The 22,326-nt window shown below is 40.9% G+C and overlaps 1 protein-coding gene across 7 annotated transcripts in view; it reads left to right on the forward strand.

Annotated features, from left to right (window-relative positions):
- The window catches only part of dennd4a (DENN/MADD domain containing 4A), a 63,864-nt gene that overhangs the window by 4,801 nt on the left and 36,737 nt on the right, over positions 1–22,326 (forward strand). For 3 of the 7 annotated variants that reach the window (XM_039773534.1, XM_039773537.1, XM_039773535.1), the window contains 18 exons: positions 8,529–8,860; positions 8,950–9,196; positions 9,305–9,374; positions 9,531–9,700; positions 9,785–10,026; positions 10,346–10,412; positions 10,496–10,554; positions 10,644–10,788; positions 11,252–11,427; positions 11,536–11,636; positions 11,726–11,944; positions 12,123–12,268; positions 12,838–12,971; positions 14,435–14,570; positions 14,757–14,963; positions 15,043–15,171; positions 15,287–15,434; positions 22,147–22,278. In XM_039773534.1, coding sequence (XP_039629468.1) covers positions 8,544–8,860; positions 8,950–9,196; positions 9,305–9,374; positions 9,531–9,700; positions 9,785–10,026; positions 10,346–10,412; positions 10,496–10,554; positions 10,644–10,788; positions 11,252–11,427; positions 11,536–11,636; positions 11,726–11,944; positions 12,123–12,268; positions 12,838–12,971; positions 14,435–14,570; positions 14,757–14,963; positions 15,043–15,171; positions 15,287–15,434; positions 22,147–22,278 — 2,845 coding nt within the window. In that variant the 5' untranslated portion in view covers positions 8,529–8,543. The remainder of the gene's footprint in view (positions 1–8,528; positions 8,861–8,949; positions 9,197–9,304; positions 9,375–9,530; positions 9,701–9,784; positions 10,027–10,345; positions 10,413–10,495; positions 10,555–10,643; positions 10,789–11,251; positions 11,428–11,535; positions 11,637–11,725; positions 11,945–12,122; positions 12,269–12,837; positions 12,972–14,434; positions 14,571–14,756; positions 14,964–15,042; positions 15,172–15,286; positions 15,435–22,146; positions 22,279–22,326) is intronic. The other 4 variants (XM_039773536.1, XM_039773540.1, XM_039773539.1 and 1 more) reach the window with 2 other exon arrangements.

The raw sequence follows: 22,326 nt of genomic DNA on the forward strand, positions 1-22,326 counted from the left end.
GTTGAAACAGTTGGAAGAAGGTAAGTATTGGGTGATCGGAAAATTAATTCAAAGGTTAAAAGTGAGGTTTGTAAGACAGTAGGAAGACCAGGAATGATGTGTGGAACTGAGACATGGGCAGTAAAGAGAGCACAGGAGAAGAAGTTGGATGTGGCAGAAATGAGAATGTTAAGATGGATGTGTGAAATTACAAAAAAGTACAGAATAAGAAATGAGACGATCAGAGGTACAACAAAAGTGGGAGAGATAGCTAAGAAAGTGCAGGCAAGTAGGTTGAAGAGGTATGGACATGCAGGGAAGAGAGTCGATGAACATGTGAGCAAAAGAGTGATGGGAATGGAAGGACAGGGGAAAAGAAAGCGAGGGAGGGCAAAGTGGAGGTAGGTGGATAAAGTACATGAAGACTTTTAGGAAAAGGAAGTGCTTTATGAAGATGGCTGGTCAAACTCACCTATTCCACATAGAGGTGATTAAAGATGAAGAAGAAGGTAGGCAGTATTGTCTGGAATATGATTTCCTCTATTAGAAGAAAGGTGATCTCCTTCCTTGTAATTGCATTTCTGAGCACTCCGCTGTCAGGATGAGTATGTAGCCCCTAGGTATTGCCATCCATCCATTTTATTATTATTATTCCAAACAGCAATGATGTTCAGAAGCTGCTCATTTAGGCAGCCTATGTAATTAACTAAATGTTTTTACTTTAGTGGTTGTTTTTTCTAGTGCCTGAGGTGGAAGAGAATAACTCTTGGTACTATTTTTTTGGAGCCTTCTAAATAATGAGGAGTCCCTGTTTAAAATCCACAGAATTAGAATTTAGAATGCAGTGGAGAGGGAGAAGGGTATTCCCATTCAAACTAAGCTGACATGCATGTAAATTTAAATGATTTCGGAGGGCAAGGTGGTGGGTCCCCTTTCAAAGTCCATAGATATTAATGTTTATTACAGTCAAGTAGCTAGTGGGAAACGTGTTAGCTTGAATATTACTCCATTTGTTCCTCTCGTCTTGGCTCTGAGGACACCACTTCTGCCTCTGCTTCTCTCTCCCTACCTTTTTGCTTCTGGCGAAATAACACCAATGCTCACAGGTACAGTGTCTGGCACCAGCACTTGAGCTTTACAGCGCTTGTGAATCATTGAGCATTTCATCTTCCCTGAGCTTCGCTGAACTTTCTGTTTTCGATTGTACACCCAACTATACACAGCAAACATGATTGTGCCTGTTTTTTCGGGCCAGAACACTGCCTCTCCTTCAGTTGTCTGTTTACCCTATTGGCTAGTGCTGCTGTCAATCACTTCTGCTACTTCTTTCATTTGCATAAAGCCTCCTGCCACAGTGCCCCATTGAGCATGAAAGTTAACATAATAGTAATACATGTTGAATAATAAAAAATTTATGGACAAAACAAATGTCAGCTAATTTTTTAATAGCGTCATCAAATTTCAATCAAATAACTGTAAGTATTAGTGAGATTTTGGGGTATTTAGTTTTTATATTGTAGTTTGTTTTTTTTTTGTTGCCCCTAAATATTGATATATCAAAATGTCATTTCTTAATGGATACCTACTGGCATAGCTGTGCAATCCTGCCAAATTTCAAACTAAATGGAGAATAATGTTTTTGTTGATGAGTGAGTGAGTGAGTTTATCTACTTTGCATTATATACTGTATATATAGATTTCCTGTACCACTTTGCCTATTCTCCTGAAGGTTACCTCAACCTTAACTCATACATATTTTGTGAGTAAATGAGGGAAAAGGGACAGAAAAAGATTTGGGGAAGCCATCCCGTATATTGTGCTATAAATAGAGAGATGAGTAGTCACCAATCAGAACTGACTTGTATATTGAGAACAGGTGGGCTTTTATATAGGGTAGGCAGGAAGGGGTGTGCTTGTAGAGCTGGAACCAGAAGTAATGTCAGGTTGGTCCTTCTTTGGATTGTCTGGAGAAGAGTGAAGAGAGAGAGAGAGAGAGTTAGTACATATTGTCTCCCCCTGGCCCAGCGTAAAAGTACAATCATTTAAGCTCTGTGAATCTCTCTCATGCATACATGTGTGACTACACGGTGAAGCACCTTGCTGAGTGGGACCCTGCTGTGTATTGTATGTAACAACCCTTGTCCAGATTTCTGCTCAGTTTTCTATGGATTATCTTTACTGGTAATTGAATTTGTGTGACTATTTGGAAAATAAATTAGTTATGTTGCCTTATGCCTTCTAAAAGCTGGTTCCTTCAATATGTAAGTGGAGGTTGCATGCTGTTCTCTGTTTCTTAAGATGTGTGAGTTAATTGGCAGGATTAAACCATCCCTGTGTGTGTGTATGTATGTGTCTGTGTGTTCTATGACTGGCATCCCATCCAGGTTTGCTTCTTGCTTTGCTTGAAAAGTTTCAATGATACCCCACCCCACCCCCCAAGCTCTCTGAACTGGATTTGTCAGCCAATACTTGTAATTGTCATTCAGAGAGCTAGACCATGGTTTATGTCTCCTACCAGTTTACTTTACAATTTAGAATTGCCTGAAAACAATGATAGCGCGAGAGGGAGAAAAAGCCAGTACTTGGGCTTAAAAGAAATGTCTGCAGTAGGAGAGCGCTCCCAACTGAATGACTTCTCTCATTAAGGGATCTGCCACGTGCATTCATCAGCACGTATGTGTGTGTTATGTGCTCCCAGCTAAGTTCACAATGAGTGAGTATACATAGGACTCGCAGAACAAGCAGGGACTGTCGTACGTATTATGATCAGTCTGCATACACTTTTCAGATCCCACTAAACTACCGCAGCAAACAGTACATAGTCAAAATGTGTTTAACCATTTTACCTTAATCTGAGCTCCGTACATAGCCTCAGAAAACTGGCATTTTAGGAGGAGTGGTAAATGGCTTGCTATTCCCCAACTTCAAGATAGCTAACTTTTGTATGGTTCTGCTATTCTAATAATCCAGTTTTTGGAGTTACCCAGAAGCACTCTCGGAATAGTCTTTCAGTTTACCAGAGCTATATCCACATCATGGAGTATCCGTATGATTGATCCAGTGCTTCAGGGTTTAATTTCTACAAAGCTCACTCCACCCTTATTGCATCATTTCCTTGATCGCCAACTGTACATACTTAGCACCCTCTGTGCCTGACTCAGCAAATCCTTTCAGAAAGTGTTTTCAATATCACGTTATCGTGCTCTACCACAAGCATCCCCCTGAATTGTGGGTTTACCACACTACTGTATTAGATTATCCACATGTCCCCAAAACATTTGAGGACCCTTGTACAGTACATGTGACTTATCCATACCATTACAGCAGTGTAAATTTTTAACAAACTCCAAACCCAGAAAGACATAACCAAAACATTGATGACCTTTACTGTAGATTTACTATTTATTGTATAAATGAAGTGCACAAGGGTAATGTAACACACAAGGCATAACACAATAAACTAACTAACCCTAACCCTCTTTGGACCTTCTTAGATACAATAAGAACTCTGTCTATCTCTGCTTTGAGAAGACTGCTGCACGTAACACACTTGTCAACACTACTCTTTATCTCCCTGACTTCCTCCCTGTCAAGTGAGCCTTTTTCAACACTCCACACCTAACTCCACGCTACCTTCATCTATGACTAGGAGTATCTTTACACCCTGGGGACATTTTTGAGCAATCTGGACCTGAGGGGGCACCCCAAAGTAAAGTTTTATTATTAAAAAAAAATAAAGGCAGGACATTCATTTTTTCATTAAAACCTGACAGATAACTTCTCAAATGTGATAGAATCTGTGTTTGTCATATTTAAACATTCCTTTACTTAGAAACTGCTGCTGAACTAGGAAAAAAAACAGGTACTCATAGTAATATTTTTAATTTTTTGTTTTCTAATGCAGTATATCTCATGTACAAGTAATGCCAGGTCAGTTTTTTTCACCTCAGAGGCATTCCCAGGCATGTCAACTGTACCTGTCTAAAGTTTCATGTTGATAACACAAAGAAATAAAATACTGTAGTTACAGCATTTGTCACCATGGTTTCCCACCTCCTGTTCAAAACCCTTCCAAAAAGGGATCCAGGTTCAGAACAATTTTATTGTACATAAAACAGTGAATCATGGAAAAACTCTGAAACTAGGGTTGCCTGACATCCTGATTTGAGCAGGACTGTCCCAAGTTCAACAGACAAATCCTGAGTCCTGCATTGCCTGTATAAATCATGATTGAACAATAATTGTATGTAGAAAAAATAATCTTAATTCAATTTCTATATTGAATATCTAGTTAACGAGACCCAATAAATTTTTGTAGATAGCCTGGTGTACCACCTTTTTTGAATAAAATTTGTAACTGTCTGCTGAATCCTTGTGTTTCAATCATGTATGCTTGTGTGTGCTTTGCTGCAAATAATCATTCAAAGTTTACTATTGTGGTTATTCTGGGACTATTTTATATATGTTCTCTTCTATATATGTATTTATATAGAAACTAGCCAACCCGCGGCGTACCATACACCGCATAATCAGGCCAGTTTTTTAATGATTTGTAAGCACAGGGAGAAAATTAACATTTGAAAAATCGGTAATGTAATAAATCAGCAAGAAAAGCAACATTGTAACAATGCATGGAACGAACCAACACACAATCGTCTGTGACTGAAAACTGGCGGACCGCCATCGTGCCCTGCCTGCTCTTGTGCCCACCTCCAACTGGTCACTTGAGTCATTGTCGTCTTTGCACAGTCCACATGCACCTGTGACTCACGTAGACTTTTCATTGCTCTGTGCGGTTTTGGCTGCTTTTCTATATATAATCCACCAAGACACCCGACCAGGGTAGTAGAGCGAATTGCTGTATGTAGTGTGTAAAACAGTTTGCTGTGGTACATGCGGTCGTGCGTCGTAACTGAAAACTCGGTTTTTAAAGACTGCTTCCTTCATTGTGTTTTAACCTCAGTTTTAAAGGATTGTTTTAAGGATCCCATGGGATACCCCTCGCAAACTGTTTTACACGCTGCATATGGCGATTCACCTCCGCGAGAAACATGCCTCTATGAACAGTCAACGTGGCTCGGAGTTGCATGTGGGCTCTATGACAGACAAATATAAATGACGCCGTTTTTTCTTTGTCGTCGTGTCCGAGTTGGTGGGCGTGGCTCTGCGAGTTGTCGTCGTATCCAATGGCCTTGGAGTTGATGGGCGTGGCTCCTTCCTGCGTGCGCCATAGATGTCTTACTTGTCGGCGGCTTAGTGAATCCACGCCCTTTCCGGCGTGCTTTCCATGGGTGTCTTGCCTTAGTGAATTATATATATAGATAGTTATACAGTCGACCCTTGATATACGACCGGCCTGACATGCGAACAACTTGATTTACGACCAAAATTTTTGTTTTGATTTACGACCAACATTTTGCATTACGACGCGAATGCGGTCACGTGTATCCGCTTGTGCGATTGTAAACAAAGAGCCGAGAGCATTCGTAAGCGTCAGTCGGAGCCCAGATACATGCGTTTGTGGACGTAATTTCGGTCAGTGCAGTGATTTATCTATATATATAATTCACTAAGATCATGGCAAGCAAGATGCATAATTGCTAAGGAAGGAAGAGAAGTTAACGAAGGTAAAGAAAGCTATTGTTTAGGGATGTTAGCTAGCGGGCTGGCGTGGCACATGATGATGTTATCAGGCTGAGTCAGCACCGGCTTGGTTTGGAGTGTATTATTACAGCAGTTCACAACACGACCAGCTTTGAACTGAGTGCTCGACTACTGTCATTGTTAATTTGAGAATCAGTGATCACAATCGAAACGAAGAAGGAAATTGTGCGGAAATATGAGAGTGGTGTTCGTGTGACCGATCTCGCTAATATGTACAGCATGTCAAAATCCACCATCTCGACAATTTTACAAAGAAATGATTTGCATCAGGAGGTTCCTTCTAAACAATAACCACCTTCTGTTTCATTCTCCTCGTCCTCCCTTCCTGCAAACCAAAGATGTCAAATTAAATGGCGAGTACAGTATGAAATTGTTGTTTCTGGTAGGCTAGGCACTTTTTATAACTTTTTGGTTAGTACATTAGAAAAATTATTGGTGTTTTGGTAAATTATCCACATTATACAACCCTTTTTTATTATGAAAAGGTTAAGTAAGTGTTGCTGTGGGAGGTTCGGAACGCATTATGGGTATTTCCATTATTTCTTATGGGAAAAATAGTCTGGACTTACAACCAGCCCTCACAAACGAATTGAGTTTGTAAGTCAAGGGTCCACTGTATGTTTAGGTTATGCATATACTGTATCTATAGTTATAATTTAATTCAAATTAGCTATTTTTGTCTTCCTTAGTTCCTGAACATCTTTTTTTTGGTCATTCAAAATGGTGACTGTCCCGATCTGTGATTTTTGGAAATCTGGCAACCCTATCTAAACCCCATCCTCTAATACACTCTTACACCCAAGTACCCTCCTACCTCACCTACACATTTACATGAAACTTTTTTACATTGTTTGCCCCTGCTTCAAATACTGTATCTTTTCATTATGCACGCCCTCAGCTGTGTCCGAATATGTCTATATATGGAGAGCTACGTATCGTTGGAGACGTCACAGTCACTATCTAATGGTATAAGGTTTGCAAGTGTGTGACCTATTGTGTCTGAGCTAATGACCCAGAAATGTGAGGTGGTACTTGCCAAAGGTGGCCTTGCGGCTCCTCTTATTTGGAGAATATTTCATGATTAATGCATCACAATCCAATAATATGCTTGGGCTTGTTTTGATCCAGAGAATCTACAGCAAGGACTGATGTGTCACTTGTAGACATTTGCTGTTGTTTTGTGAAGTAATATGTGAGAGCACATGAAACATTAGAAGAGTCTGTAGCTTATGTTTCCATGGTCAGTGGAATAGTTCATCCATTTAGTTGAAATCCGTTTAGTCAGAACTTTTTGATTTATGCGTAACACTTGGGTATTCCTTATACAGAATAATTACTACAATTTTTCCAAATATTTTTTCTGGCAATTTATGAACCACCACACATACAGTTTCATACCAGATTAAATTCAACCGTAAATATTGTAACAGTTTGATTATTAGGATAGTGGAGTCGACACTCGTCACTTGCGAGGTATTGTTTGTGTTGGTTTGTGGAATCGCTCACCAGTAAGATACGGTGAAATTTTAAAACGATCGCTTGGCCAGGTTCCATGCAGCTAAGGGTGCAAGAGGGCCTACGTCCCAGGACTTAAGCACTTCCTGATCAAACTGGGAGTCACTTCTGGATCTGAGGTTAACCCTTGTCATCTCCACTGTTACTTGCTGCCCCTGTCTTCACTCATAAGAGGTTTTATCTTGAAGGGTCTAGGCATCCTTGCAAGTAAATACACAGACAAATGCACCCTCCCTGTACCACCTATAAGCTCAAGGGATAAGCAACATCTTGTCCTAGGTCCTCACACTGCTTCCATTATGAATATATTCCTTAAATCAGTGCTTTTGGGAATGTTTACGTTCCTACTGTGAATGATTAGGCTCGGCATCCCAGCTGCGACACTGACTAGAATATTATAATTCAGGCCTGACCATCAATAGAGTCACACCAGACACTTGTTGTGGCAGGACAAGGTTTTGAGTATTTTAAGAATTGTGTTTTTTATTGGTTTCACTGAGTTTCACTGAATTGCAGCGAGTTACACGTGAAAGCATGCAACCATATGTGCTGATTAATGGCAGGTTTAGCATGGCAGTTGCGCACATCTGGGAGCCATGTAATAAAGAGGGTTAGGATAAAAGCAGGGGGAGAAAGTAAGGAAGATGAAGGAGTGCTCATAAGAGGAGCTGATAGCCTATAAACTTTCCTGAAGGCCAGATGCTGACGTCTCTTTTGGAGCATTTCCAAGGGCTGGTGCTGAGTCGCACAAGGAGCAAATGGTTGAGACTGCTGCTGATTTTCTTGAAGAGCAGGGGAGACGGGATAGTTGGTGGAATAAGGACTCGTGGATTACTCTTTGTGGTGACTGAAGGAGGTATCAGAGGGAGAGAATGGGGATTGAAGGCATTGTGACAACAAGGGGCTGAGTTAGAGAGAGACTTTGGATGCTGCCAAGATCTTCGCCAGGGAGAGGTGATATGACAGAAGTTGTATCCAGCCCTCAGAGTTGCTAAGAAGTTCATAAAGGTTCTTATTCGGGATTCCTGAGGAAGGAAGGTTTCACATTATAGATGGAGGATGGGTTTTTATTTATTTTATTTATTATTGATGTTTAGTGAACAATTACTAACACTGTTTTTATAAAGATTAATTTATGGCAAGCACTGTTTATATTTGCGCAAGTTTTTTTTATTCTGCTACTCATTTTATAATAAACACTGCACAATATTTTCCACAATAATATTTGTGTTTGTCTCCTCATTTCCTACTGGTCCATCCTAAATGATCTAACGAGGAACAATACCTAGGTCGTCTGGTGTGGGGTGTTAGAAATGTCCACAATTCCAGAAGAATATGTTGATGAGTCATTTTTTTTTCTTACGTTTTAGATGTGATCTGCTGTGATGAGAGAAATGGAGGACAAAGGCCTTCGTGTTGTAGACTACTTTGTTGTGGCTGGGTTGACTGATTCATCCAAACCACTTGAAGAGGAGATTCACTTTAATGATGAATGTCACAAGATTGCAAAGCCCAAAGCCCCAATCACTGATGTTGCAGTCATCATCAGATCTCTGGGAGAGGAGGTTCCAGAAGGCTACACCTGTGTGAATACTACTCCAAGTGGCCTCTCTGCTGACCTGAACAATGGGAGTCTGATGGCACCACAAATCTTTCTCTGCTACAAAAGGGGACGGGACAAGCCTCCATTAACAGACTTGGGGTAGGTGTTTATAGAGTTAAGATCAGATGGGAATATGCTGGTGTAGTATTTCGATATAGTTTAGTTTCATCCTATTATGTCCTTTACAGGGTTCTGTTTGAGTGGAAGGAACGACTCAAGCAGGGCTGTCAAATTATTCAAACAACACCATACGGTCGCCCAGCCAACATCAGCAGTACATCATCACAAAGGATTTACATTACGTATCGCAGAGCCCAAGATGGCATGCCACACACATCTTTGGCAGTGACAGATATCTGCCTAATCATTCCAAGTAAGGGAGAGTGCCCCCCTCACACCTTCTGCAAAGTAGACAAGAACCTAAATAGCAGCATGGTAGGTGTATTCTGTACCAAGAGTTATAAGAAAAGTGCATAGCTGGTGCTGACCTCGCGATAAAATTGGAAATGTATTTCTAATGCAGGCCATCTACTTTTCTTCCAGTGGGGCTCCGGTGTTTTCCTATGCTACAAAAAATCATTGGCTAAGACCAACACAATAGCATACAAGGCAGGTAGGTGGGTGTTAGCTAAAAAAAGTGTAACCTCTAGAGCAATGGATGTGTATAGATGGTTTGGTTTTTCAAAAGCGCTGCTGGTGTCTTAGAATGAAAATTAGATTATCTGACAGATACAGCGTAGGTACACTAGCTGTTTTCTCTACTTTGCAGGATTGATCTGTAGATATCCTGAAAAGGACTATGAATCCTTCCCACTTCCTGACTCAGTGCCCTTATTCTGCTTGCCCATGGGTGCAACCATTGAGTGCTGGTCTTCACAGAACAAGTACCCAATGCCTATCTTCTCTACCTTTGTCCTGACAGGGTCTTCAGGAGAAAAGGTGAGTATTAGTACATTCTGAAAGTGAAGGAGCATCATACCCATCCATGCAGCCAGTGAGATCTTTTCAACTGTGTCATTACAGGTTTATGGTGCTGCTGTCCAGTTCTATGAGCCCTACTCACCTGAGAACTTGAATGAAAAACAGCTGTTCCACCTAGGAATTTCCTGCTCTGCTGATGGCAAGCTCACTTCACCTGAAGGTGTCCACACCAACAAATGCATCTGCCTACTCTCTCACTGGCCCTTTTTTGATGCATTTCGGAAATTCCTTACATTCCTGTACCGCTACTCAATCTCTGGTCCTCATGTCCTTCCCATCGAGAAGTAAGTAGATGCAGTTCAATGAGAGGCACCTGAGGACATGAATGACGTAGAATTTCAACTTCACTCCTTGGCATTTGATGGGAGAGACTGTATAGTAATATAGTAATCTTAAAGCTATCATACATACTGTTGGTCCACATACACTCCTGTTTAGGTTGGTGACCAAAGTGTGAAACATTGGATGGTGGTATCTGTGAATCTTTGAGGTACTTTGGCTATCAGCATAGTGTAAGATTGGATGTTGTTGACTGTGACTCTAGGAGGAACTTTGAGTTTCAGTATTTTGTTTCTATTAATGCCTCCTTTTTGTTCTGTTTAGACATATTTCACACTTCATGCATAAGGCGCCGTTCCCATCCTCCCAAAGGCCTCGTATTTTGGTTCAGGTGAGGTGGACAGAGAAGAGGGCCTTGAGCTGTTTCATTGTTTGGGTATTCTCTGTTACTAATAGTAACCTGCCTTTTTACAGCTCTCGCCACATGACAATCTCATTTTGAGCCACCCCATTTCCTCTCCCCTTCCTCTTCAGTAAGTGAACTTTCATGTATTTCATCGCCTACAATCCTGAGTCTTTCTGCTTGGTACAAAAATTTGTATATGTCCTTTGTTTTTTGCAGCGGAGGGAGATTCACAACACTGCTTCAGAATCTCGGTCCTGAGAATGCTGTCACCCTGCTGTTGTGCGCAGTTACTGAGCACAAGATCCTTGTTCATTCACTTCGACCTGCTGTGCTGACCAGTGTAGCAGAGGCACTGGTTTCTGTAAGAGCCTGTTATGATTATCTTCACATGTGTTTTATTCCTAATTCCACTTAATATTTTGCTTGCATGTATAGAGGAAGAAATGACTGAAAAAGGTAGTAATGTTGCCTGCTTAGAATATTTCTTACCAAATAAAGGGACAGCTTTGACCACCTAATCTGCCATTAAGCATTTGCTGACATTCTGGCTCAAACACATTAAACCTTTGAAACTTGGAGAGTATTACTTGTTAAAGTTCTGACTCTGCACCCTGGATGAGGTGAAGAGCACTCCACACCTTCACTGCTCATAATATATAATGTCCTAGCTAAAGCTGTATGACCAGCATAATACAGAATGTGTGACAGGTATTGTCCTTAGACCACTCATTTTGGGCTTGTGATAAAGACATCCTCTGTCTTTCTGTCCTTGTGCTTCATTTTTTTAACATTACCTATCTTAGGGCTCTTGTTTTATCTTGTAGATGATTTTTCCTTTCCACTGGCCTTGCCCATACATCCCTCTATGCCCATTGTCTCTGGCTGATGTTCTGAGTGCTCCATGCCCATTCATCGTTGGTGTGGATTCCAGATACTTTGATCTGTTTCTACCACCTCCGGATGTGACATGTGTGGACCTGGACACCAACTCTATCTCTCAGTGAGTCTAGAGTATTTAAGGGAAATGACAAGCTCTAGGGGCCAACTGACAACTATCATGGATATCTGGTTCCATCTATGTGCTCACCTGGATTTTTTTTCATCATAGGATGGATGATAAGAGAGCTCTGACCTGGAAGATGTTGCCAAAGAAGGCCTGTAAAAACCTAATGAATTCTCTGAGTAGCCTATACCAGCACTTGGCACAGTGTAAGACAATGCAGATTCCCCCCAGTAAGAATAAATGGCATGTCAAAGCCAATTTCTTATTTTTTGCATTATTTATGTTATGTATTTAGCTCAATTGAGACCAAGGGAAGATGGCCTGCTAGATTTCTCTATCAGTGAATGTGATCTGGGTGCCGGGAAAAGTTTGCAGAATCTGGAAATAGAGATCCAGGAAGCATTCCTTCGCTTCATGGCTTCCATCTTAAAAGGTTACAGAAGCTTCCTCCGACCCATTACACAAGCACCCTCAGAGAAGGCTACAGATGCCAGCTCTCTCTTTGATTTACAAGGTAACCGTTTTGGTGATGCTGCATCTAGCGTCAGGCTCACTGTTACAGAGCGGGCACATAACAGCTGAGATGCAGTATCTGGGAAGCAGTATCTAATGGACTGCTGTCTATTTTCTTAGTGGTGGATGGGGTGGGACCTGAGAACAAAAGGGTTTCTAACCATCTGTTTAATGGCTAGGTTTCCTGAGAAGCAGAGACCGCTCTCACCAGAGGTTCTATTCTTTGATGACCAAGACACAGATGTTCATTCGGTTCATTGAGGAGTGTTCCTTTGTCAGTGACAAAGATGCCAGCCTGGCATTCTTTGACGACTGTGTGGATAAAGTAAGTCGGACTGCTCATGTGATGAAGGAATAAACCAGAAGTGACCATCTTTGAATACTCAACAAATCGTAATGTTTTTAGCTTTGTCTTTTTATTCAGCTTTTGTGTAATTTTGTTTACTTTGTCGCCTAGATTTTGCATATGCAACCCCTGCAGTTTCAGATCTTCCTTGTTGTTTTAATACAGTGACCACAACTATAGTCAAATAATCTTATATCTTTTTACATGGTTGCATTTATTTTGTTTGCATAGATTACCAAGTCGCAGTTGGGGTCTTATATTGAGCCTTATTTTTATACATGGTCCCCCTATTTCAGGGCACCGTGATTTTTGAGACATAGCAATGCCAGGTCTATTAAACCTGTCATATTTAGGACTTTGTTGCATATCCCTTGCATGCAATGACTGTTTAAATTCTACAATTCATAGTTATAGACATGGTAATGGTAAGTGTAATGTGGATTTTCAGATCTGCAGCTAAAGGCTTATAGTCAACATATGGCAGAAGGCCATGTAAATACTGACATTCTCTGGTGTAGTATACTGACTTTCCTTGTACCACTCTTTAGGTGGACGCGGACAGACTGGAGGAGATAAGACTCATAGAACTTGATGAGTCCCAGCGCAGTGAACATACAGTGTTCATCACACCTCCCGAGTTGCCTCCTCTGTCGGACAGTGAAGAGTACCCGCTGAAGTACAGGTATGATGTCTTTCACAACAAATTTGTCTGGAGACAATCCAAAATTAGCTCTGCACCACAGAGTCATTAAATATTTGTGGTTTTCTTTGTGTGTTTATGTAAAAAAGTATTGATATACACGAAAATTAAACCCCATTTTCCCATAATCACTGTTTTTAAACTAGGGTTTAATGCAATGCAGTTTTTTTTTTTTTTTTAGTTCACACATTAGATTTTCTTAGTTTTGTTGCATGCCATATTTAGGTCATAGATATGTTATATTTGTCATCCTCAGCGTCTCCACTGTGTACTGTGAATGTCTGCTGTCATCAAAGCAGTAGATTATGGCTCCATCATGCAATGAAGTAGCTAAGATTCACACTGTCAGAAAGACTGTCATTTATTTATTTTATTGTGGGCACTCCAGGAACACACCCAGCCTTGACCCAGCAAACACACACTTACTCACAGAGACACAGAAGCCCAATAAATAATAATGGAAAACATTAATGAAGTGAATGAAAATAAGAACATGGAATATACCAAAAACATATATGCAAAAGGCCCTCCTCAAACATCCGGTGCCAATTATATTACAGTTCAACAACAATAAACACTAATGATAATGTCCAAAACACAGTCCAATGTAGCAGAGGCAGTTGACGATGGATAGTGAGTGGAAAATCCTGTGAACAGTTCACTGTAAGTAATGTAAAGTTTGTCCGACAGGTTTTCTGACGCGGTGTGGGATGAGGTGATTGGGAGCGCTCCTTCTGACAGAGCTATTATTATTATTATTATTATTATTAAATGGCCATTGTCATTTGTCTGTTTATGGTATTAAGGTAATACTCCTGTTCTTATTCCCTGTATGGTATCAATTTTCTTATTTGGGTCCTCAAATTAAAATGTGTAAGAACCCATGGTCTATAGCCATTATCTCTCGAGCCGACACCTATGTAAATACGCATAAAACTTGAAAGAGTTTGCGTTGACAGCTACACATGATAATAATATAACTATCTTAAACCACAAAATACTATTAATTTTCTAAGGTACCATCACTAAAATGCTTGAATTTGGTAGTCAGGTCTTTATTTCTTTTAGTTTGAAGATTTACTCTGCAGTCTCCAGCTCAGAGGTGAGCACTTCCAGCATGAGCTAAATGGAGAGCTCCTTTACTCAGCCGTGCAGAGGCCATTTCTGAACACTGTGATTGGCCCACATCCTGGTGATGTTAGCTGATCTCTCTCTCTCTCTCTCTCTGTGTCAGCCCCCGCCATCTTGCACAGCGTCACCACTTCATGGTTCACTACTGTTTTAGGGGTTTTGGGTTGTATCATTGAAGAATAAATATGTATTTTGAAACAACTGACATGATCTGAGCCAACAGTTGGGAATATTATGAAATCAGCATTGCTTCCCTACAGACAATGTGGTTTTTTTTTGGATCTTTTGAATTTGTGTGTAATGTTTTATTGCAGCTACACTGGCTTTCCTGTGCTGAGCCCAGAACTCTTTGATCGACCTGCAGTCTTCCTGAAGGCCCCATCTAACCGGCTAACATCAAAGCAGAATTGTCCAACCAGCCCTGCACCCATGTTCAGGAGGACTAAGCAGGTGAGTTCTTGTCAACAGTAATATTTTGTCAATAGTGTGCACAAGCAGTTATGTTAGCTGGTAGTTGGACCTGTAAGGAACATGTGGTTAATAGTAGTTTAGACAGTAATAAGTAATTACAAATGTGTAGGACTTGGGTAGCCAATCACCTAGCTAATATTTCAAAGACTGACATACCTCTTTCAGGAAATTCGATCAGCCCATAAAATGGCCAGGAAGTATTCATCCATTCCTCAGATGTGGCCGAAGTGCTTGCTGCGTCACTGCTATGGTCTGTGGTTCATCTGTCTGCCTGCTTACGTGAAAGTCTGCCACTCAAAAGTCCGTGCACTTCGGACAGCCTATGATGTCTTGCGGAAGATGCAGGTCAAGAAATTGGAGCCTCCTGACGAAGTTAGTGTCCCTTTCGTAAAATGCGATCAGCTTAGGCCTGGTGAAACTTTGTTTAGCATTCTTTCTCTTTCTATTTCAGGTCTGCTATAGAGTTCTCATGCAGCTATGTGGACAGTATGGTCAGCCAGTTCTAGCAGTCCGTGTTCTCTTTGAAATGAAAAAAGCTGGGGTCCAGCCCAATGCAATTACCTATGGTTACTACAATAAGGTAATACTGATAATTCTAAACATATATTGCACAATTCAGGGATTGCTATTTAGCCAAAGTAGAACTCAGCTACCCCTTGGAACAATACCTACTACCTGATTTACTTTTACTCTAGGCTGTCCTGGAAAGCACTTGGCCTTCAAGCACAAGAGGTGGTTATTTCCTGTGGATGAAGGTTAGAAATGTAATCCTGGCGGTCACTCAGTTTCGAAGAGCTTTAAAGAAGCAGCCACCTGTTAGTCAACTTCAGACACCATTATCAGGTATGTAGATCATTATCAGATTGTGATTGCGGCGATTGCGGCTGGAACAGTATAGATATTTTTGGGATCAATAATATATTTTGAGGCTGAGCCATAGAAAAATATGTGTTTAGTCTGTGGGGCAGTTGTGATTGTGGAAACAATTTATGTTTTCTTGGAACTGGTTTATGTGGTTAGGCAATCTATTGCAGTGTAGCCAATGTGATTATGTTGTCAGTTGTTCAGTGTCGGTGGTCTTGAGCTCACGCAGTGTGATTTCTTTCGTTGGTTATATAGTTATTTTTCCAACATTGGTTTAGCAAAGCTGGTCTAGCTCTCATTACCTTTGCATATGACTTCAAATTGTATAAAGAGTGTAGTTGTTGTAAGAAAATTAAAGAGGAGGAAGGGATCTGAAAGTACATAGATCCACAGTTGGTCACACTGATCTAAGTTTTAGTGCAACACATGAGGAAGATATTCTTGTACTCATTCAGCACAGATGTTAATGAGAATAGTTAAGTGTATATGGAGATTTTTAAATGAAAGGCACAGAGAAGGATTTCATTTGAGTCAACTTGGGTATCTCCATTGGTAATTCCAGATTGCAAGCATAAATTCATTCACCTATCTTGGTATCATCTGGAAACTTAACCAGGTTGTTACCTACTCTTGTCCAAATCATATATATATATATATATATATATATATATATATATATATATATATATATATATATATATTGTGAAACCTGGCCCCGGCACAGACAGACGGACATCATTGTTTCACCACACACCATTTATTTACATTCACTATTTACAAGGTTTGCTCACGTGCACCCCCAGTGCCTTCTTGCACTGATTCCCCAAAGTCCAGGGCCCACAGTCTTTGTGCCTTCCTGGCCGCCTCCGTCCTCTCTCTCCAGTTCCGTCTGCTTCCTCCCGACTTCCACCAATGACTGGAGGGAGGCGGCTAAATAAGGCTCCCGGATGAGCCCCAGGTGTTCCGTCGTTAGCCACGCCCAAGCGTGGCGGAAGTGTCGGCTGTCTTCCTGGCAGCTCTCCGGGTGCCACACAAAGTCTTCCCCCCGGCACTTCCTGGTGTGGCAGAAGTGCGGGCTCCCGGATAATTAGGCACCGGGCGCCGCCTGGCGGTGGCCACGGGTCCCTACAGGGCTGGGCTTCAAAGCCCTGTACCCGAGGCCCCCTGTCTAACCAGGACGGACGCCCCCACTCGGTCTGGAGGAGGCACACGCCCTCCTCCGGTCCTCTAAGGCGTCCCGGCCGGGCTCCACCCCCGGCCGAGGGCCACACGGGATGAACCGGCATCGGGGCGCCGCCTGGCGGTAACCACGGGCCCCTACAGGGTAGGGCTTCCATGCCCTCGACCCGTGGCTCCCAATAGAACCAGGACGGACGCCCCCTCGCGGTCTGGAGGAGGCACAAGTCCTCCTCACGTCCTCCTGCGCCCCGGCCGGCTCCAGCCCCGGGGCCAATATATATATATATATATATATATATATATATATATATACACACACATATACATATATACATATATACAAAGTACTAGCTGATTACCCAGTGGCTTCACTCACAGAGTGCAAGGGAAAAAAACAAAATGTAGTATATAAATTATTAAACAGTAAAACATTAACATGTAAGAAATAAAGATACATTGAGCAGTACTGGAGTGCTTTCGGGTAAAATACATTTTAAAGGCGCTATAACACAACAGGTAAGTAGCACTAACAGCACCTTAAATGTATTTGGATCATCTCTCGGTAGCAGATCCCTTGTGAAAGGCACTACACGATCACTGTGGTATAGAAATTACATTTTCTATGCGATCCTGCAAATTTCTGCCTGACAACCTTGCACTATGTGCCTGTGACTGAAGTGAACATTTTTCTGAGAAATGTGGACGGTGCCCTTCTGTGCTTAACAGGCAGAAGGTCCAAACAATTCCCAAGTTCAAAACTTAACATGAACAGGTCAGTACATCTTGTTAGATGTAAACACTCCATTGTCTTAAAAGAATTCATCACAAAAGCAAACTTGAATGTTACGGGGTTTTAGTAACCTGAACTCACCTTAAGGGACAGTAAGTAGTCGTGCAGCGCAATTTACAAATTCGCAAAGATTTACAGTCTCCCAGGAGCCGAGGGGGACTCGAAGTGTCACAAACAGTGCGAGAAGAGAGGACAGCGGCCGAAACTGCGAAGCTCTCGACCCGACGGAGCAGCCCGACATTCCTTCCGCGCCTCCCAGCGTCCACTTTGTTCTCACGACTCCTCGCCGCTGAAGGCGGTGTCGTCTTCACATTGTTTACAGCTTGGCTCAGTTAAAAGTAGAAAGACTCAAAGCTGTTTTCCTCATCTCTTCTACTGTCAAGTACCGCCAATTAAAAAAAAAGTTATAATGTGGCAGTTTCCGCGACAGTCACGTGGGCGAATAAATAAAACTTCTCTGTCAGATCACTCCTGGCGGCGGACGGCTCGGCTTTGGAATCCAGAGAGGAGGGCTGGGAGAGGGCGACATGGGATGCATTTCTTTGGGATAGATCGGCGTGTTTGCGTTTATTTCTTTTCAATATTTGTAAAATAACTCTCTCACACAAATAATAACAATTCGTAAAGACGATATAAAAATGGCGTCCACAAACGAAGTGATTAGTTCCTGTATTATAATATGTTCTGTGGTCATACATAATTTCTGTTTTGCGGGGTCATACGTAATTTCCGTTTCGATTAGTTCCTGTATTATAATATGTTCTGTGGTCATATGTAATTTCCATTTCGTGTGGTCATACGTAATTTCCGTTTCAAATGCGAAAAGAATTTTATATATATATAGATGCAATATAGTAGTGGTCCTAGCACTGACCCCTGTGGAACACCACTCTCAACATCAGCCAATTCTGATGAGGTTCCTCACACCATCACCATCTGTTTCATGTGTCCGAGCCAATTCTGCACTCATCTAAAAACATCACCCTAAACTCCTGCTTCTTTTAGTTTGATGTCCAACCTCTCATGTGGCACCTTAATCAAATGCTTTCTGATTAATACACAAGCAGAACTTCATGGACCCTATTCAGTTCTAAAATGCTTATAAAAGTTCCCCACAAAACAGCCAGCATATGACACTTTGCATCTGCTTACTTTTTAGTGCAATATTAGTCTCTTTTATTTTATTCATGGAACATTGTTGCAGTACTTTTTATGGAGGTCATCTTTTGCTACTCAGAACTGAACCAAAAAAAATGTTCACAGGCGCTTGTAAGCACTGAATCTGAATATGCCATGCAGTTTCAGCTGAGGTTTCTTGTTTTTCTGCTTTCACTTTCATTGCATTAGCTTTTGCTTGTAAATTCCATCAGCTGGAGTTGGAGGTGTAACCCACATTTATAGAGTGCTTCAGCACTTGATTTAAATGACAATGCCTGCAGATTGCATATTTCATATTAAACTCTTTCTTGCATGATGAAAACCATAATGAATTCAAATGCATGACATCAGCATTAATGGAGCATTTAGTATAGGAATTTCTACATCAGTGCTACCATTGGCAATGTACCATCAGTGGGAATATACAAGCAATGCATTTTGTTATGAAAACGTCAATAAAATGGATTGGTTCTACATTACCACAGATATTGCACCTCTAATATTAGCACTGCTGTCAAGATTTGTTTACCTGTACATAGAGCAAAAAGAAAAAAGAAATTCCCAATGTTCTACTTATTTTATCAGTGATACATAATGTGGAAAAATATTGTAGCACCCTTATCTATTTTATGCCTTCTTCATTTGGGCACCAGTTCATTGCTAAACAAACTCATTCTCACTGGCCAAAGGCCAATTTAATATTGTCATTCAACTTACACATCTTAGTGATCTGGGATAAAACTGAAATACCAACAGAAAATCATCAAAAACATAAAAACCTTCAGGGCAGTACCTGAGTTGAAATTTAAACAGAGGTGTTTTGTTAGAGCAGTGAGCCTGAAGCAATTGCTACTACACCAGTCTTCTGCTTACAGAGAATTTAAGTTATCCTTATGCTATTTAGTGATACAGAAACACTATGCATTATATTAATAGAGGGTGGCACGGTGGCGCAGTGGTAGCGCTGCTGCCTCGCAGTTAGGAGACCCGGGTTCATTTCCCGGGTCCTCCCTGCGTGGAGTTTGCATGTTCTCCCCGTGTCTGTGTGGGTTTCCTCCGGGCTCCGGTTTCCTCCCACAATCCAAAGACATGCAGGTTAGGTGGATTGGCGATTCTACATTGGCCCTAGTGTGTGTTTGGTGTGTGGGTGTGTTTGTGTGTGTCCTGTGGTGGGTTGGCACCCTGCCCAGGATTGGTTCCTGCCTTGTGCCCTGTGTTGGCTGGGATTGGCTCAGGAAGACCCCCGTGACCCTATTCGGATTCAGCGGGTTAGAAAGTAGATGGATGGATGGATTATATTAATAGAAATATGAATATTTGATCGATTCAGAACGTTTTTAGACTCCTTCAATTTCAGTAAACTTTTTTGTGTTGTAAATTTAATTTTAAATGAATAACTTTGCTATTTTTGTCCTTCAGTCTGCACTCAGTAACCCATAATTACAAAGTGAAAACATGTTTTCAGAAAGATTTGTAAATTTATTAAAAATTAAAAACTGAAATCTCTCATTTATATCAGCATTCAAACCCTTTGTTGTGGCACTCCAAATTATGGTCATCCTGTTTGCTCTAATTATCCTTGACCTGTGAAAAACTGAATTGATTGGACATAATTTAGAAAAATACATACTTGTATATAGAAGGTCCCACAAATTCACAACACATGTCAGGACAAAAACAAAGCCATGAGTAAATTGTGGTGAGGCATATATCAGGGCAATTGAGTAAAACCATTTCTGAGTTCTCCCAGAAGCACAGTGGGCTCGATGGTAAATGGCAAAAGTTTGTAACTACTAGAACTCTTCCTAGAGTTGTTTCTCCTGCCAAACTAAGTAATCAGAAAAGAATAGCCTTGGTAAGGGAGGTGACATAAAACACAATGGTCATTCTAGTGGCACTTTAGAAGTCCTCCATTGAGAAGGAAGAACCTTTTTGAAGAAAGACTATCTCAGCAGCTTTCCATCAATTAGATGGAAACCACCCTTGAGTAAAAGGCATAAGACAGCCCACTTGGAGTTTGCCAAACAACATTTAAAAGAACACTATGTCTGTTGAAGACCAGTTACTGCTCATCACCTGCCTAGTACTGTGCCTGTAGTGAAGAATGGTGCTGCTTAGAATAATGATATGCTAACATAGAATCATGGGTCATAAGCCTTGATTTAAATTTAATGCATTCCTAATTTTGGCAGACGTTTCCTGTAACTAAAATCTCTGCATTCTACAATAGTTTCCTTTATCCCAGCAAAATTTGGAGTCTGCATCTTGTAAATGTGGCATATATTCTAGGCCAGTGGCTCTCAAACCCAGACCTAACGGCTTCATGTGGCCGCAGGTTTTTATTCCAGCCAGTTTTACCATAAATCAATAATTTAACTTTAATTGATCACATTTAATTAGCTGGTCTTTTTTTCTTCTCTTTTTCTGCATTCAGAAAAGCATAGCAGTGCGGTTTTTACATTTATGAAATATTTATATAATTTTGCTATAGCTTTAAAAACCTAACTCTCTTTTATTGTTTTCCTATTAATTTCCCAGTTTCTGTGTAGTTTCTTAGCTTAATTGTATGAAAAAGTATGAACAATACTTGAGAACAATTCTGTGGCTGTCTGATGCTTTGTGGATAGGCTTCAGCCATTTTTTTAACCTGAACTGGATTAAATGTATTTTGTAATGGGTGGATGGATATGTGGTAGGCAGCACTAAGTTCTATAAGGTAAAAGACAGCCAAGTAGTTTATGGCTTTCTACTGGAAGTTAAAAAGAGTTTTAAAGATAAAAAAAATGATTTTATTATTAATAACTTGAAGCTTATGATGCAATACAACCAAATGACCAACCAGAAGTTTCCCTGCAATGCAAAGGATACAAGAAATGGCATAGTCCCTATAGGCACATGACTAAGTGTCAAAAATCTCCTCTGTCAATGTATTACTGGAGAGAACAATGTCTTCAGACATACAGAGAAGTTAGTGAAGAACTGGGCAACAACTATGGTTGCATATGTGCATTGTGTTATTAGCTATATCTGACATGTAAATGTAAATCAACTAGTGCATCAGTGTAAAAAGGTCTGTTAGTGTGTTTTTGGGGACGTCCTGAAAGTGTAAGACTCCCATTAGAAATATGTATTCAACTGCTTAGTGGCTTATTTCAGAGGTGTACCATCATTTGGAATGCAAGGTTGGAGCAGTGTTAGTAATTTGGTAAGGTTAGTCGTTGAATGAAAATGCTAAGTGAACATTCAGGGTCTTTCAAGGTTCATTTTGGTCAGTGCGATCGTGTTAACCTTTTCAGTCTGCTAGCTGGTCTAATGGTGTATTGTGGTTTTAGTCTGTTAAAGAGAGACTGAGAGAGCTAAAGAGTATCCATGGTCTTAGTGCCATTTGTGATACAGCACTATTTTTAATAATGTCCGAGACTTACTGTGACAGCCTCTCTTTTTTAAGGTGTTCAAGCACCTGTCCTGCTCTGCTGTGCCATTTTGCACTGGACCTTTTGAGTGAGTGAATACTACAAAGTTCTGTCAGACATAATGCTGACTTATTGTGTTGTTGTTTCCAAGCAGATGGCAGCGACCTGGATGCGGTCAGCCACGGCAGCTTGGATAGCTCTAATGACACTAATATGATGGAGCAATCAGCATTCTCAGCCGATTTAATCAAAGTAGACCCAGCTGATGATAGATCTAGCACAGGTATTCCTCCCTGTCCACTCTAACCTTCATCAGGCTTGACACTTGGAG

The sequence above is a fragment of the Polypterus senegalus genome, chromosome 12 (genome assembly GCF_016835505.1).
Source record: "Polypterus senegalus isolate Bchr_013 chromosome 12, ASM1683550v1, whole genome shotgun sequence".
NCBI lineage: Eukaryota > Metazoa > Chordata > Cladistia > Polypteriformes > Polypteridae > Polypterus > Polypterus senegalus.